This window comes from Pygoscelis adeliae, unplaced genomic scaffold (assembly GCF_000699105.1).
Source record: "Pygoscelis adeliae isolate BGI_AS28 unplaced genomic scaffold, ASM69910v1 Scaffold121, whole genome shotgun sequence".
NCBI lineage: Eukaryota > Metazoa > Chordata > Aves > Sphenisciformes > Spheniscidae > Pygoscelis > Pygoscelis adeliae.
In genome coordinates this window covers 8,763,922-8,779,743 of record NW_008824359.1, presented here as the reverse complement: position 1 = coordinate 8,779,743, position 15,822 = coordinate 8,763,922, and the positions used below count along the sequence as shown (strand labels likewise).

The 15,822-nt window shown below is 44.1% G+C and overlaps 1 protein-coding gene across 1 annotated transcript in view; it reads right to left on the bottom strand.

The window, feature by feature from the left end:
* Positions 1 to 4: 4 nt before the first annotated feature.
* INTS9 (integrator complex subunit 9) overlaps positions 5 to 15,822 on the bottom strand; it is an 85,787-nt gene continuing 69,969 nt past the window's right edge. Inside the window, exons 15-17 of the mRNA XM_009319715.1 lie at positions 3,796 to 3,894; positions 1,326 to 1,463; positions 5 to 365 (exon numbers count right to left, since the gene is read on the bottom strand). Of these exons, the coding sequence (XP_009317990.1) occupies positions 189 to 365; positions 1,326 to 1,463; positions 3,796 to 3,894 (414 nt within the window). The 3' untranslated portion in view covers positions 5 to 188. The remainder of the gene's footprint in view (positions 366 to 1,325; positions 1,464 to 3,795; positions 3,895 to 15,822) is intronic.

The following is a 15,822-nucleotide window of genomic DNA, read 5'->3' as shown; positions in this document are numbered from 1 at the left end:
AAAAACTGGTTAAAAATAAAATCTAAAAAATATATAGATATTAAAAAATACTTCCTTGCTTCTCCATGAAGGGAAAGGTGGTTTCCAGTTTCTTTGAATCAGGAAATTCTCTCTCTCCCTGGGGTCATCCTCTGGAAAGCTCTGGTGCTCTGGGGTGTCTCCTTGCAGAGCAGCATGATGTCCATGAGCTAAAATTTCTGCAGGAATTTGAGAACCAGGTCACGCAGTTTCACCCTCAAAGGTTCATCGTTGTCGCAGATGATGTGTGTGGAGTCCTCCTCAATCTGAATGAGGGTTTCTGCCTCCTGGAGGAGTACGATGTGGCCCTTGGCTGTGTCCTCCACCTTCACGTCACTGAAACCATGCTAGATGTAGCATTGGCAAGGGAGTAAAAGAAAGAAGTTACTACAACTCAGGAAAACAGGTAGAGATGAAAGACTAGGGCACAGCGGGGAGGAGCGGGGAGAATGGCTACAAAATACAGAGTGCCATTGCAGATATCCTAGATCTCTGGGATAAGCAGAGGAAAAACCCACAGGATAAGCTAAATATGACCCTCATGATACAGATGGATGAACTATAGAACAGGGAAGCTAAAGCCAGTATTTTCCACTACACCAGGTCACTGCAGTTGCAACATCTTGAGAGACAAAGAGGACAAATGGCTCTTTTAAATACAGAAATGACCATCCGTTGACATTACTGCCTCAAAGATGATTATAGTGGAGAGCTACCGAACCCAGGACAAACTTCCTCACAGACAATCCTGCCCTCTTCCCTACCCATTTTCTCCCAGGAGTCATACAGGAGAGAACAGGGCTCCACAGAGCAGTAACCAACTGCCTGCAAGTTCAGCCACCAAGCCCCCTGTCCTGCAGCTTCCCAGAAAGCTTCTCCATCAGTGGAGACATTTCCAGGATCTCCTTCACTCAGTCACCCCATTTTCACAAAACTGGTAGGAACTTAAATATTTTCGAGACCTCCTCCCCACTGTTCAAATTTATTGGAAATCAGCGGATGAATCCAAAAGTTACATGGGGGAAATTCACCCGCCCAGAGTGACCCCAAAAGCGCTGCTTCCATGCGAAACCAGGAGGAAATGGCTGACACGAAGCCCCTACATCAGGACACGACTCCACAGGGAACTATTCCCTCCATACTCAGTGCAGGGACACAGGTTCCCTGAAGTACTTTGCTAGCTCATTAGCCCCTCTCCATTTCAAGCTACACTGAAATGATTTTTCCTCTCTCTGCTAGCAAAGCAGCACATTTCTGAGATTAGTAGAAATCCGCTTGAACCTCACTGGCCACCAAAGACTTATTACCTTCTCGAGCGTCTGCACAAACTGGTCCACAGGAATGGAGCCGCTCAGCAATGGCTTCAAAGGTTTACACTCTGGCACGTCATCACTCACTCGCTTTCTCTTCTTGCTGGCGGCAGGTTGCGGAGGTTTCGGAGGGAGCTAATGGATGAGAAGGTGCACAGTAATGCAGTGAATCACAACAGCTTATTATAATTTAGTTGGAATAAAAAGCACATGAGATAATAGAAAAGGAATACTGATTTTGTTTTCTGACACTAAAGGGGAACATTGCAGTGCTGAAGGGGAGAGGAGAAACCCAGCCTGGGGCTCCACTGCAGCTCTGCACACACAAGCCACCATTTATAAATTAGCAGTTCTAGTTCAAATCTCCATCATCTTAAAATTTCTGTGAAATTCAGTTCTGTTCAAATTTCTGTTATCTTAAAAGGCCTGTCTGACTCAATTCCAGACTGAAGCTTTCTATTTTAGCATTCAAGTACCCTGCAATATTTTCTAGGAATCATGCCTTAAAGGAGTCAATGCCTTGAAAATCACACTCTAAAAGATGCAACAGGTTGGGAAATGGGCAAATTCAGAGCAAGTAACTGCTCGGGGAATGAGAAAAATGGGTAATTTATTCCTCACTGGCCTCGGAAAAGTGAGTCTTTAGGAAGAACTTGAATACAGACAAGGAGGCGTGAGAGATGCTGCAGTGCCTGAAAAATCACTGGAGTGTGATCTGGGTATAATTTCGTGCTGCTTCAGAAAGCTATCTCCCTTAACTCATCCCGGAGGCCCTCCTCCGTTAGCAGGGAGGGGGAGGCAGGGTTAGCACCTGCAGCGGCAGCTGACCGAGCACTGTGCGCTGCTGCACGTGCGGGCACGGTGTGGGGTTAACTGAGCCCTTCTGAAAGACGGTTTCATGGAGATGAAAGCCAGATTCCTATAAAAAGAACAGTGAGGAAAATATCGTGTAAAATAAGTCCATGTGTCCTGTGCCAAGTTAGTTAGGCCGGGGAAGTGTCAGCACTGGTCTTTCCCAGTGAACTAGCAACTCAGTCCCTGGGAAAAAAGTGCTGGGGAAAATTCCTCCAAAATTTTGGCAAGACCATTTGCCAGGGATGAGTCTGCACAACACACAGGGAATTTGCCTGAAGCAACTCCGGTGCCTTGTAGCACCCTGTACGCTCCAGGTGACAGACTGGGCGCCTCTCAACTCCGTGTCTTTCCCATCATGTAGCATCATGTCTGAACCTGCTGCTGTGATGTCCCTGTGTTTCTTTCAACAGCCAGGGAAGGGTGTTTTTCATCCTTGGGAGAGAAATGCCGCCTGCTCAGGCTCCAGTTCCACAAGCAGGGATGCACTTGAGTCACTTTACAAAACTCACCACTTTCCCTTTAGCTGGTAGGCCTACGTGCGTGTATCATGTTATTTGTGCACAAATCACTCACATGGTTCTGTAGATTGAGTTTTTGGGGCTTGCCTACACACAGCTTCTGTAACTCCCAGAGGTCCCAGACTCAGCCAATACTGACAGATACAGCTGTGCTGGCTGACCTCCATCCATTTATGAGGGCTCTGGCATTTTAAGCCTAGGTCTAAGTTTATTTGGCATCAGGAATCAGAGTAGAGAAGAGAGTAAATGAACAACACAAAGGAGAAAGCAGCCTCAGACCAATTGCACTGCAGTACTTCAGTTTTTTCAGCGTTGCCGAGTGTTTCTAGGGAACTGGCTTGGAGAAAGTAAGACAGCCTTTCTGCTGTGCACTGATATAAATCCTTAACACACCTTTACATCCCTGCATTAAAGACATTACTGTACTGGGCCCTCTTCCCAAGTGTAGTGAGCTCAGCCCAGCTCTGCTGCCCAGCGGGAGAGGCAGCATCATGCAGAGTGTGGCTTCACCGAGTTCCCTGCATGCTTGTGCATCAAAGGAGAAAGGGGACCGGGGCATCCGCTGCTGAGAAGGTCCACCAGACAGCAGCTCCTGCAGAGCACTAATGCCAGGAATGGCAGTGTCAGCCTAAAGGAGGTGGTAGGAAGAGAGTGTACGCTCTCACTTTGTACAAGGACGCACAATCTGCTTCTTGGGGAATAGGGCAATTTAAGGAAGACAGTCCCTTCACATGTCTAATGTTTTAGGTCATCTCTCTCCTCTGACCCTCAGTCCTAAGTCCATGAGAGGCTGACTGATGCTGATCCTGGTGTACGGGTTATGGAAGACAGCAGTATGATTTGTAGCCTCTCTTCAGGAATAATCTCACTTCCCCTTTTATCTTAGCCAGGCACACGGCCAACGAAAAGAGGGTAGAGAGATTTATTTGCATCCCACTCTCTACTCTAAGTGTAATTCCTCACTCGCACACTCCAGGACACAGCTTTTTTTTTAAAGAGTTGTTGGAGGGGTTGCCTCATGAGAACAGCTGGGGTCCCAGATGGCAGGAAACCCAGTGTAAGGATATTTTTCTCCCTTTCCCATTATACTGTACCTGCAGCACATGCTTGTTGTCTTTAGTATGCAACACGGCAGAAACTGTTGCTAAGGAAATACCAGGCTTAATCTCCAAGGGCACAAGCGAATCTGCAAGCTAAAGCAAAAGAAGGATTTTGTTCAGCAAGTGATAATCCCAAAATTTGTATGAATCCAGCTGTGATTTAAATTGGCAGCATGGTATTTTTAAACACGGACTAATGAACTGTAAACACAAACCCACTGATAGAATGACAGAGCTCTCCTCTTACCTGCTTAGCCCTCCTTCCAGCTCTTACAGCTACTGACTTTCATATTGTTATCAGAGCAGCGTGAGGTTTTCAGTAACCAAGGCAAGTCTCACAAAATATAACAATTAAAGAGAAACCTCGTTTAAAAAGACATCAACTACTTCACTAATAATTTTGATTAATAAAACTCATAGTGTAATTCATCATTATTTATTATGTTTGTTACGTCAATGGACAATGGAAAATCAAAGCCAGTTTCCTTTCCGTTCCTTAGCGCTGTGGCATTCTGGCTGCAGAATAGCTGGAAGAAAAGTGTTTGTCCTTAAAAACCCAATAGCTCTGTTGACTGGTTTGAAATTTTTCTTTACAACACTGCATAGAAACCCTTACACTGCCTTTTACGTAATTCTTCTCTGAAAGAAATAAAATCTAGTCTTGGCTCCAACTTTGAATTCAATGGCAACCTCCCAAGATCCTCAGCATTGAGGGTGTTGGCAGTGAATGTGGAGTGGGCAGTACTGCACCTGCTGAGACTTGTGGAAGTCGGCCAGCTGGGAAGCACCTCTTCCAGCCATGTTTTCAAAGGAACGCTGCAGAAAACAGTGCTCACGAACACAGAAAATTATTCCCTTTTTCCCTCCAACGGAGCTCTAGATGACAATACACTGGACACCGAGTGCCCTGGAGTCCTGTCCAGGACTGCAGCCAGCATCTAGTCCTAGATAAACAGGTACCTTCAGACTGCATGGGCCAGCAGCCCAAGCAGTTTCCAAGTATCACTCCCGGCCAAGCATGCTCCTGTTATTCACTGTGGACCTGAAGGCAAGGACGCGTGAAGTGTGCTCTGTGTTTGTGGGGGAAACCTGCAGGTGCCTCACAGAACAAAAACGGATAAGATTGCTCATGCGTTACACCACTGGACGGGAAGACTTTTCAGTTGTGAAGACAAGAAACACCTAAAGGGAGAGAATCTACCTGGCTGTTTTTCCCAACAGCTGTACCATCAACCTACCCAGACCATCAACCCATCTCATGTAGAAAGAGCCTCTACAAGATGATCTTCATCTGAACTCTGTTCCCTTTCATCTTCAAACACATGGCACCTCCGGTTGGAGCCAGATGTTAGAGGCTTAACCTCTAGGTAAAGGAACTCTTTTGAAACTTCAGCCATCTACTGTAGCACTTCCATGGAGCAGAGCTCTGGAGAACCAGCTATCATCATTGCCCTGCCAGGAAGGCAACACCAGCTCTCTTTAGCTTGCCAGATGCTTCAATGCATGAAAAGCAGGAAGAGAAACTGGATGGATTTTAGAAAAGCATGGTATATTACCATTTTGGAGATAGTGCACCTGAGACAAAGGAAGATTAAATTCCTTACCAAAGACCATCTAGTGAATTTTCAACAGGATCCAAACCAGGAGAGGGACAGAGCAGAACAACTGAACCCTGCCACTTCTCAAGAAACTTCAGGTACCAATACTTTACTGCCAAATACTCTGGTCTGCTGTAAATGACAATTACGTAGGTGATCACTCTGTTACTGCAAAACTCTAATCCTTGTGAATACAGAAGCAACTGAACTTGACTTCAAAAAGCACTCACTACTGGCCTAATCCTTTTGCCATCAAAGCACTGAGAAGGCTTTTCTGTTGGCTTCAATGGCAGCAGAGTTCAGCTACTTATAATAACTTCTGAAAATCTTACCCACCACTATCAAAGTTGCAGGAACATTTTGAGAGCACCTCCTTGAAATAAAACAGTTGGATAGATGATTGTGTTGGAAAAGCACAGACATTTTAAGGCTGCATTCAAATTTTGCACATATTCAGACTTGGTGAACTTTAGAAATCAAAATTTCATGGAGCAATTCAGATTGCTCTCTCTCTGGGACTCTGTTCACGATCTTTAAAGCAGGCAATTTGAATACAGCCTTTACAGCCTGTTGTTGAAGGCTAAGAGAATGAAAAGATAATAATAATTATTGCTTCAGATTTCCCCTGCGACCTAAAAATAGTAACACTTGCAGCAGTGTGTTATGCTGCACTTTGCAGTGGTTGAAAGCACTTTCCCATTTTTCCATTCCCACCACCTTCCAGAGGAAGATCGATACAAAATGGGGTCTAATGAAGAATACATGGCAAAATGACAAACACTGTAAAGAGAAAGATCCTTAAAAAACAGAAAGCTGCTTAGAATCAAAGTCCTCTTCTGCCACTGAGATACTTTGATATCAACATTTATGCAGGTTTTAACCACCCAGTTGGTAAATAGCAACACTTTAATTATTAACAGTCAAAAAGACAGTAAGACAGACGCTCATATTTATTTTCTCTAAGATATTGCTTCCTCTCACAGCCCTCTCCACGTTGCAGCCAATCCTTTTATTATAGAAGTTCACTGACCCAAACCAAAAAGGTCATTTAATCACATCCAGTAATTCACCTACCAAGACCAGACAGCACCGCTATACTCCTTTCAACTGACCTTCTGCACACACAAATCACAGAACCCTTCCAAAATGCTGGATTAAAGAAACCCTTTTCAGAGAGAGAGCAAATCTTGTCTATACTCCAAGCTATAACAACTCCACCATTTCCTCTCACAAGCTGTTCCAAACCTTAATTTTCCTTGCAGCTAGGAAACCGTGTCTTATTTCAAGGTTGAATTTGTCCAACTTTCAGTTGCTGGATCTTGTTATGCCTTTGTCTACAAGACTGAAAAGCCCCCCACTATGCAAGAATAAATGCTTCTTCCTTCCCGTCATTATCACAAGTCTAATGCCACATGCTGGCATCAGGAAAGTCACGAAAGCAGGGACACGCGGCACTGAGCACTAACATCGCATTAATCAGTCCCCTGCCTATGGATGAGCACTTGGACTGCCTTAAGACAAACTTCTGTGTGTGTGTGTGTGTGTGTGTGTATGTGTGCTGTGTATTTCATTCTTTTAAATTCCTCCTGTTAAGGAAAGTTTAAAACAGAGAGCAACCAAAAACCAAAAGTCATTGACTCTCAGTAGTCGGAAACTGCAAGTGTTGATGTGAACCTTGTAACGGCTGAGGGAGAGCTGGGGAAGTTCTGCTCCCATGATCAGAGCTGTCCACCGTATGCTCTTACAGAGTAAAGACATGTCCTGGTTTCAGCAGGGATAGAGTTAATTTCCTTCCTAGTAGCTGGTACAGTGCTGTGTTTTGGATTTAGGGTGAGAACAATGTTGATAACACACCCATGTTTTAGTTGTTGCTGAGCAGTGCTTACACTAGTCAAGGACTTTCCAGCTTCCCATGCTCTACCGACTGAGCAGGCTGGAGGGGCACAAGAAGCTGGGAGGGGGCACAGCCAGGACAGCTGACCCCAACTGGCCAAAGGGACATTCCATACCATGGGACGTCATGCTCAGTATATAAAGCTGGGGGAAGAAGAAGGAAGGGGGGGACGTTTGGAGTGATGGTGTTTGTCTTCCCAAGTCACCGTTAGGCGTGATGGAGCCCTGCTTTCCTGGAGATGGCTGAACACCTGCCTGCCCATGGGAAGTAGTGAATGAATGCCTTGTTTTGCTTTGCTTGCGTGCGCGGCTTTTGCTTTACCTATTAAACTGTTTTTATCTCAACCCATGAGTTTTCTCACTTTTACCCTTCCGATTCTTCACCCTCCAGGACTGGAGCAAAGGGGAACAAGCAGGAGCACAGCAAAGCTTATCAGTAATTAAAATCCCCTTACCTTTTAAGATCTGAAATTCATTGATGTGTACACTAGATTATAGCATGCGTATTTAGAAAGGGACACAGCTGGGGTTTTACATCAACATTAAATGTGTATTTTCCAGATTTGCAAACTGTGTGTAAATGTGTGATCTCTGCATTAGAGGTAGGAGCCAGAGTTGCAACTCTGGATCAAACCAGAGAAATCAAAGACATGAAACAGAGCTGTGAAACCGCTGGGCAGGAAAGACCCATTATGAACTCAACACACTGCAAGTCCTTAGAAAAAATAAAGAAAGAATAAAGTTGTAATATATTCCTTGGGGCAGTTTTCTTCAGTGCTTGTGCAATACCTAGCGCTCAGAAATCCTACTAAGGGGTCCATTACTCATGCTACTATACTGCAGTAATAAAGTAAATGGAAAGAAAATTGAAAAAAATCATCAAAGGCGGATCACACGCGACTAACACAACAGCTTTCTCTGATAAGACAACTGCTGAGGGAACTGGGACAGCCACAGTCTGTGCTTCATGAAGCACTAGCAAGGTACCACATGGGAAATTACAAACTCTGGATTTCTACAGCAGTCCTGAGGTGGGGAAAGTGCTGGTTAAAGCAAAGATATCCTCAGACAACTACTGGGCTGTTGCTGCAATTCCTGAAGGGTCAGTCTTGAGCCTACTCCCATACAATATTTATTAACGACCTCAGTGCAGAACGAAGAGGGTGTTCAGAATGCCCCACTGAAGTTTGTACAGGCACCCTTAATACAAAGAAAGATCAGGCTATCATAGAGGAAGAACCAGATGACCTCAAGAACTGGAGTGAGAAAACCAAGATGAAATTCAATAGCATGAAATGCAAGGCCAGGGACTGGGCTAATACCGAGAAATTCTGCTGTGAGCTGGCAGCTGCTGGAAATGACAGAGATGAAGGGTCCAGGTTTATTAGTCCATCCAATGAGAACTGACAGTCACAAATGTGACACGGCCATGAAAAAGCTAAATGCAGCTCCAGAAAATATCAGGTAATTCTAGCAGAGATGAGCTATTGCTATTCTATTGGGCCTAGCAAGATCTCATCCGAACTACTAGTAAATTGTGGGTAATTTAAGTTCAAGTAAGATATACTGAAGGGTAGATTAGGGCAGGAGAAGCTGTCTTGTAAGAGGAAACTAAATATCTTGGCTTGTTTAGCCTGGCAAAAAGAAAGCAAAAAGGAGAATTTGATTACTCTACATAAACACCACAGGGAAAATACCAATAAAAGGGAAAATCTGTTTATGCTAAAACACAATGTTAAGAATAAGTATGTGCAGACCAGCCATGAATACGCGTAGGCTGGAAATTAGGATGTTTCTAGCCATCAGAGACAGCGGGGGTTTGAACACCATTCTAGTGGGAACAGCAGGGGCAAAAGTCTTCACAATTTGAAGCTGGTGCCTTACATTTTTTGAGGCACATTATAAACGCTATTACTAACTGCAGCTGGGTTCTGGCCATGTAACCCATGAGGGCATTTCCATTTCTAGATGGAAATGATAGCTTACAGCCTTGGAGCTTGCCAGGTATGAAGAGATTCCTAGCCCCTAAAAAGGATGCAATTCATATGTGGCAGAAAAATATCCTCTCTCAATCGTTAGAGAAGCCCAAAGATTTTACGATCTGCCTGCCTTCAGAGGGAGTCCACCAGGCCCTAGCGATCACAGTTTCACAGAGGTTTTTACAATAAGTAAGTAGGCCTCAGCAAAATCTGAACAGAGAACAACCTGCCTCATCCTCCATCCCCCCACTCCCCTTGCCCCTCCCACACATCAAATCCAGTTTCTGGATGCAGAAAAGCATCTTCCCAGTGTACCTTTAATAGGAAAAGAATGCCCAAATATTCCACATGCTTAAGGCAGTGCAATAGCCCTTTCAGAAGCAGGGATGATCTGTACAGTCAGTTTTGTAAACAGAAGAAAAAAACATGGTCTTCATCCTGTCACTTATATTTGGATGGCAATGTTAGGAAAGGAAGCTAATTTACCTCACCTCCTACCTGCCTGCCTCTTCTTACCCCTTCACTATTTAAGTACCAGGAGCTCTGTTGTCAAATCACTTGAAAGCAGACACAGAAATGCACAAGAGATTATAGTGTGGGCAGAAGTCTCAAACAGACTCCGCCTTGGCTTTATACCATCTGCTAAATCAGGCAGAGCCTGAGTGCAGGAAGTCTGCAAGTATCAGATCCTGTAGAGGAAACGAAAAGATATGTGGTCAAAAACACGCACCGAAGGGGCAAGGTCTAAAGGTTTAAATATGCCTGTGGAGTAAGCATTCATGACCAGCAAGCATATTAAACAAGGCACAAGCATGCTGCAGGCCATTTGTGCAGCAAAATGGAAACTGGGGAATCTTTCCAACGAGACCTAAAGGAACAAGGGCATTTCCAACAGAGAAAAACAAACATCCTAGAACTAAGGGCATCTATATAATCATTAGCGTGTGATCCGAGTCATGCCTTGTTGGGGTTTCACCCTCAGATTTTACAGAATCCAAGCGTTTTAAATGGGATGATTAGGTTGCTAAACTAACCCTAACTTAATAGATCTTTCAGTCTCTGTGGGTCTGCTACAATTCTCTCTGGAGCGAATTTTAAAGTCTCATTAACTTCAGTGGATGAAGAATCATGCCATAAATATCTAAAGTTTTTGATGTTATTGCTTGCAAATGCCTACCTCTTAGCTTTACTCTTCCATAGAGCCAACATTTAGTGGAGAAATAAAACAAGCTGAAGGGGTAATCCTGCAGTTTTGAGCAGTGAAACAAACCCCTTCTTTTCCATGTACGTGTTCCACGTTCAACTAATGGACCAGGGCTCCAGATCAACATGATGACCCTTGCCCCCAAAGCCTGGAAATGAAAACAGGAAGATAGGTACTGCCCAACCAACAGGAAATAATCCTGGGTGGGATTATACGCAGTAGTCTCAGTACTGAAGCTTTTAAGCACTGGCTTTTTGCCAGTCCTGTGCCAAGAGACAGTTTTAAGGAGGTATTTAAGAAGTGTAATGAAGTAGATTTATGGCTGTTTAATGAAGCTCTTCCCCAGTATGCTGCATAGCCTGGGAGCAGGCAGGAAACAGTTGTTTGAGGAACTTAAAAGAGGACAGTGGAAGCCAGAACCCGCAGAAGCAGAAATCAGCCTCAAACTTGAATGAAAGATGGCAGGTGGGGGAAGCAAGGATGTGAAATATCTTCAAAGTAAAGGCAAGCAGCTTACAGATGCAAAAGAGGAGTCATTTGAAAGACATGAGAAGGGCATCAATCAAAATATTCAAAATATAGTGACCAGTTTATGGGTCAGAATGTCAAGTCAGAATGTGATGTTGTTGAAGCTGACTGGGAAAAGAGAGGCGAGTGCCTGGCTAGAAAAGAGTATTATCTTACAGCCAGCCATCAAAAATGGAGGAGAAACAAACCTAGGTATTAACGTGGGCAGGCAAAATCAGGCTGTGAGCAGAAAAGCAGATCCAAGTTTCATCAATCTGAATAGGACAATCTGCGGATGAGACCAACCAGAGGAAAGGTACAGCAAAAACAAACAGAAGCAAAGGAAATGAGGGATAACACATTGCAAGCCCACAAAAGACGGGAGGAGGGAGGAAAATTCTCTGCAGAAGCAATGGGAGGCTGAACGGCCGGGAGAGAAGAGCCATGGGAGTGAGGTGGGAGACATTTTTAAGAAGAAAGGAACGGCTGATTGCATTGAACAGCGATGACGTAAATCAGGATGACGGCAGTCTACAGTGGTTCTGGCTTTGTCTGAGAAAAGGTTGGTAAAAGCTGGGACAAGACTTGTTTTGATGGAATGTCAAAAGGTGAAGTCAAACTCGGAGAGGGCCTGTGCTAGAACAAGGGAGGGACTCCAGGCAATTTTACTGACGGTGGATTCAGTGAGCTTAGAGCTGAAGGGAGGAATGATAGTAGCAGAAGCAAGCAGGATGGTTATATGTCATTTACTTTATGGCAAGTGAGGCTACGGCATCTTTATACAAGGGGGAATAGTCAGGGGAAAAGAGAGATTGGATAATGTGGGGTCACCAAAATAAGTTGAGGGTTTAGAAGAAAGACAGAAATCAAACTCTTTAGTCCCCGAAAAATGGAAGGAAGTTGGAGAGGTAAGATGAAAGCCATGTTTTGCCTTTCTTTCTCTCAGAAAGGAATTGGCAAGATCCTATGTGGAAGAGAAGTCAAAATAAGAAAAGGGGAGGGTGGAATGAGAGCTACATAATTATAATGGGCTGCCAAGTGGCTGTTTTCCTAATTCTTCTCTGCAATAATTCCTTATAATTTCACTTCATGTTGGGCTGTGCATTGCACATTCACACGCTCTCCTGTGTCCTGAAGAACGTGCAAACAGAGTATTTTAAGAACACAGAGCTTTCACTGAAGTCAGTCTGCTGCTGAAATCAAGTGATCCGCACCATTGTTCAGCTGTAATTAAACTGGAGGCACATTATTCGCTCAAACACTAATGTTTAATTTATCTGTTTGCTCCAGAAGGTGTTTTCCATTTTCCCATCGTTCTCTTGTGAATAGACAATGCCTAACCAATTTCCAGGAAGCAGTCTTTTTTTATTATTTTTTAAAGTGAAAGGCAGATGCCGAGAAGAACAAATCAGTTAAAGTGTAAAGGTTTCCACAATACTTCTGAGAGCCATTCCAGCCTGGTACCTTGGGACTGTTAAAACCTCTCTCTAAACAAAGGCTGCTCTGAGTGTAAATCTCATTAACATACAACAGTCCTGCTTGACCTGACTTTGCTCTTCTGTGAAGTGATTGAAATGTAGACAAGCTCCAGCAGTATCAGTAAATTTACATTAGTCTGACAGGCCAGAATCTGAACCACTGAACCAGTTTTGGAAGGGAAATTTCACAATACCATACCATCAGTCTGTACTGACTGAAACCATGCTGAGCCAACTGTTCTGTTTCCAAAAGCTTTAAGAATTAAGACAGAAGTTTGAGCACATGTCCGCTTCTGAGAAACGACTGTGGATGCTAGGAGAGGGCCCTGATCGGGACTTCACTGAAGCAGACATTCTTTTATGAGACTTTTAGCTGTACTTTAGACCCAAGTCCTAGCCCTGGAGCAGATCTAGCAATTACTTTTTTTCCCAGGGTGGATTTCATCATTCCATTTTTGTCTAACATGGTTTTGACAAATAACAAGCCTTTGCAAGGTTCGCTAGGAGCTATAAAATACCCCTTCCAACTGCCACTTGAGCCTTCACAGAACCCCACAGCTGGTGGTAGCCCATAGGAAACAAATGCTCTTTCCTTGCAGTACAGAAATTCCTATATATTTAGGCACCATTAAAGAGTCTTCCTGGATGAAACTACTGAAAAGGGGACATTAAGCAGCAAATACTCTCCACCAGGAAGCCTCATCTACCATATCTGCAATCCTGTCTTGCACAACCCACCCAGTAGAAGGGGAAGTTACAGCCATTTTTGCCACTACCGTGTAAACCCTGCCTGAAACCAACAGGCCATTTGCACCAACCTCTCAAAACCAACATCCTAATGACCCCTCTGCACAACAGGACAGACAGACAGGGCTCTTCTGCTGGGAGGGGGAATGAGGCAAGCCATGCAGATGGCACATAAAAATTATTAGGGAGGTGAGGAGATAAAATTGTGCTTATTTAGGGGGTTAGCATCAAAGGAAATACAGGCCCCAGAAAAAGACAGTCTTCTTCCTTCTCCCATTTATTTGAAAACCAAACAGTGATCCTTTGGGATTGACTGTTGCGACTGGTTACACAGAGTAGGAGAGATTACATAGTTACACTTCTTAGCAGTAATCAGCTATGCTGCTAAGACTCAAAGACCAAAGTCAGAGAGGGTGGGAGACACCGTACTGTCCCTCCCATGCCTTATCACCACCCTGCAGGTCAAGCTGGAAGCAAAAACCAGCCTCACACGGTGATAAGACGAAGACATGCTGAAATAGAGATTGGACTGGGGAGACGTCTGTGATCACTACAAAGTTGGCATCGCTATTCCTCTAGCAAGTTCCCTTGAAAAGAATGAGCAAGATCACTTTTTGAGGATGATTTGCTTATCTCAGTGCTGGGGAATGGCATCCTATTAACAGCCCCGAATCACAGCCTTGCTCTCAGGGGCAAGCACACAACCGCTAATGGGTCTAACTCTCAAAGAACCCCCTGAGGCAAGCAAACACAACCTCCCTGACACCAGTGGGGAAGGACAACAGCTTTCCTGAAAGTCTCAGAGATGATCTGTCTACCTAATTTTTGTATCATGTTAAAAAGTCTTTTCAGAGCGTCATTACATACCAAGGAGCTTTTTGCAACAAGTTGGTAAGTGCAGCTTTGGAACCAGGGAGAATACCTGGACATGGAAAATCACATGAGATGTTTCTATTCCCTGAGCACAGATAGCTTTGACATTAGGACTCCTGTGTGAATATAATTTGATGTTATTTGTTAGAGGAAAAAAAAGGGCCATTTCTGTCAATATTCCTGTCTGTGCAGCTTTCTGCTTGAACTCTCCAAGTTAAAGTGAATGCAATAGAAACCAGCTCTCATTTTCTACGTGCTCCTTTGATACCCATTCCCAGGTTGGTGAATACCACACTGTCTACAGTGCATCCTCCCTCCATCATCCCAGCAGTTTTGGGAAGTGCTCTTATTTCTATGCACTGTTTTTACCTAGAGGTATAGGAAAAATCCATTCGCTTCAGTGACAGACAGCACCTAAAAACCACTGGAGATCTGGGTTTGAGAAATGGGGAGCATTTTCACATTAGTGGCTGCCAATGAGACTGAATCCACACGGCCTCTTGAGCCTCAAGTGTAAGGGATCTTGCTGCCAACAGCCAAGCTAACAAGAGAAACACTGACTTGTTTTCTGATGCGGTGTAGCCCCAAGAGCATGGCACTGCCGTCGGACTAATAAGCTCTGCCAGGGAACTCGGCAGTCCTTTCCAATGTGAGCTGCATTTTGTGTTTTAGACTTGTGCTGACCTTCCTGATACAGGAAGACTCCGACAGAGCAAGAAACCGAACCTGCAACTCCCATGGATCAGCCTAGCTTTTAGACAACCCTCCTCCTCGACAGGAACTTCAAAATGTATGAGGGTTGCTGAATATTCATCTGTAGCATCTGTGCTAATTTGCATTCTGTTTGCAGGGAAAGCTGGTATCCACCCTCTTCACAGGGCTGACACAATGGATAGGCTCACTTACACCCTCACAGTTTAGGCGAAACCCCAAAGCTTCAGTGGAATCTAAGTAATAGGTAAGCCATATGCTGGCTCTCTGTACTCAGAATGTAAGATTTGTTTTGGTCATGCTGGTGAATGGAAGCCACGTTTTACTAGTCTTAGGTTTAATAGGATCCAATAAATATGCAAATTTCCAAAACAATTAAATATACATGCCATGATGGAGTTGCATCCAAGTATATTTTCTAATTAAAAAATCCCTCCTTGTCTTTGGCAGTCCTCTAACCAGTGGGCTGGGCAGGCTCCTAACAGAACCGATGCACAAAGTAGACACAGGCGAAATGGTAGGAATGGGTGTTGCAGACTGGCTGAGGGATTTTGTTACACGGGTACCAGTTCTGTACTTCATGTTTGGCTTAACTAAGGGTACTTCCTCCCTCTACCCTGTGATGAAAAGTAGACTCACATACTCAACAGTTTCCAAAGGGCAGTAATGCCTGCTTGTAAAAAGCCACTGTCAGCTTTGATCCAAGGACACATTTGTGCTGACTGGATTGTCAAAAAAATATTTTAAGATCATGACTGTTAGAATATGGGTCACCCTTTGTATGATGGGTACATTTATATTTGATTTATGGTGTTAATAAATTATTAATAGATGTTGCGGGCATAAGTAGTCTACATTATAGATGGCTACAAGCAACCCATTAACCTGTTGGACTTCAGCAGTCTATAGGAATTAACCATTTATTGAAACTGTTGTAATACAAATGAGCCATTTCACTACTATGCCTTTAACATATGACTGAATACAGCCCCTCAAGGGAAGGAGTATTTCTCACGGCAGGTACAGCTGGG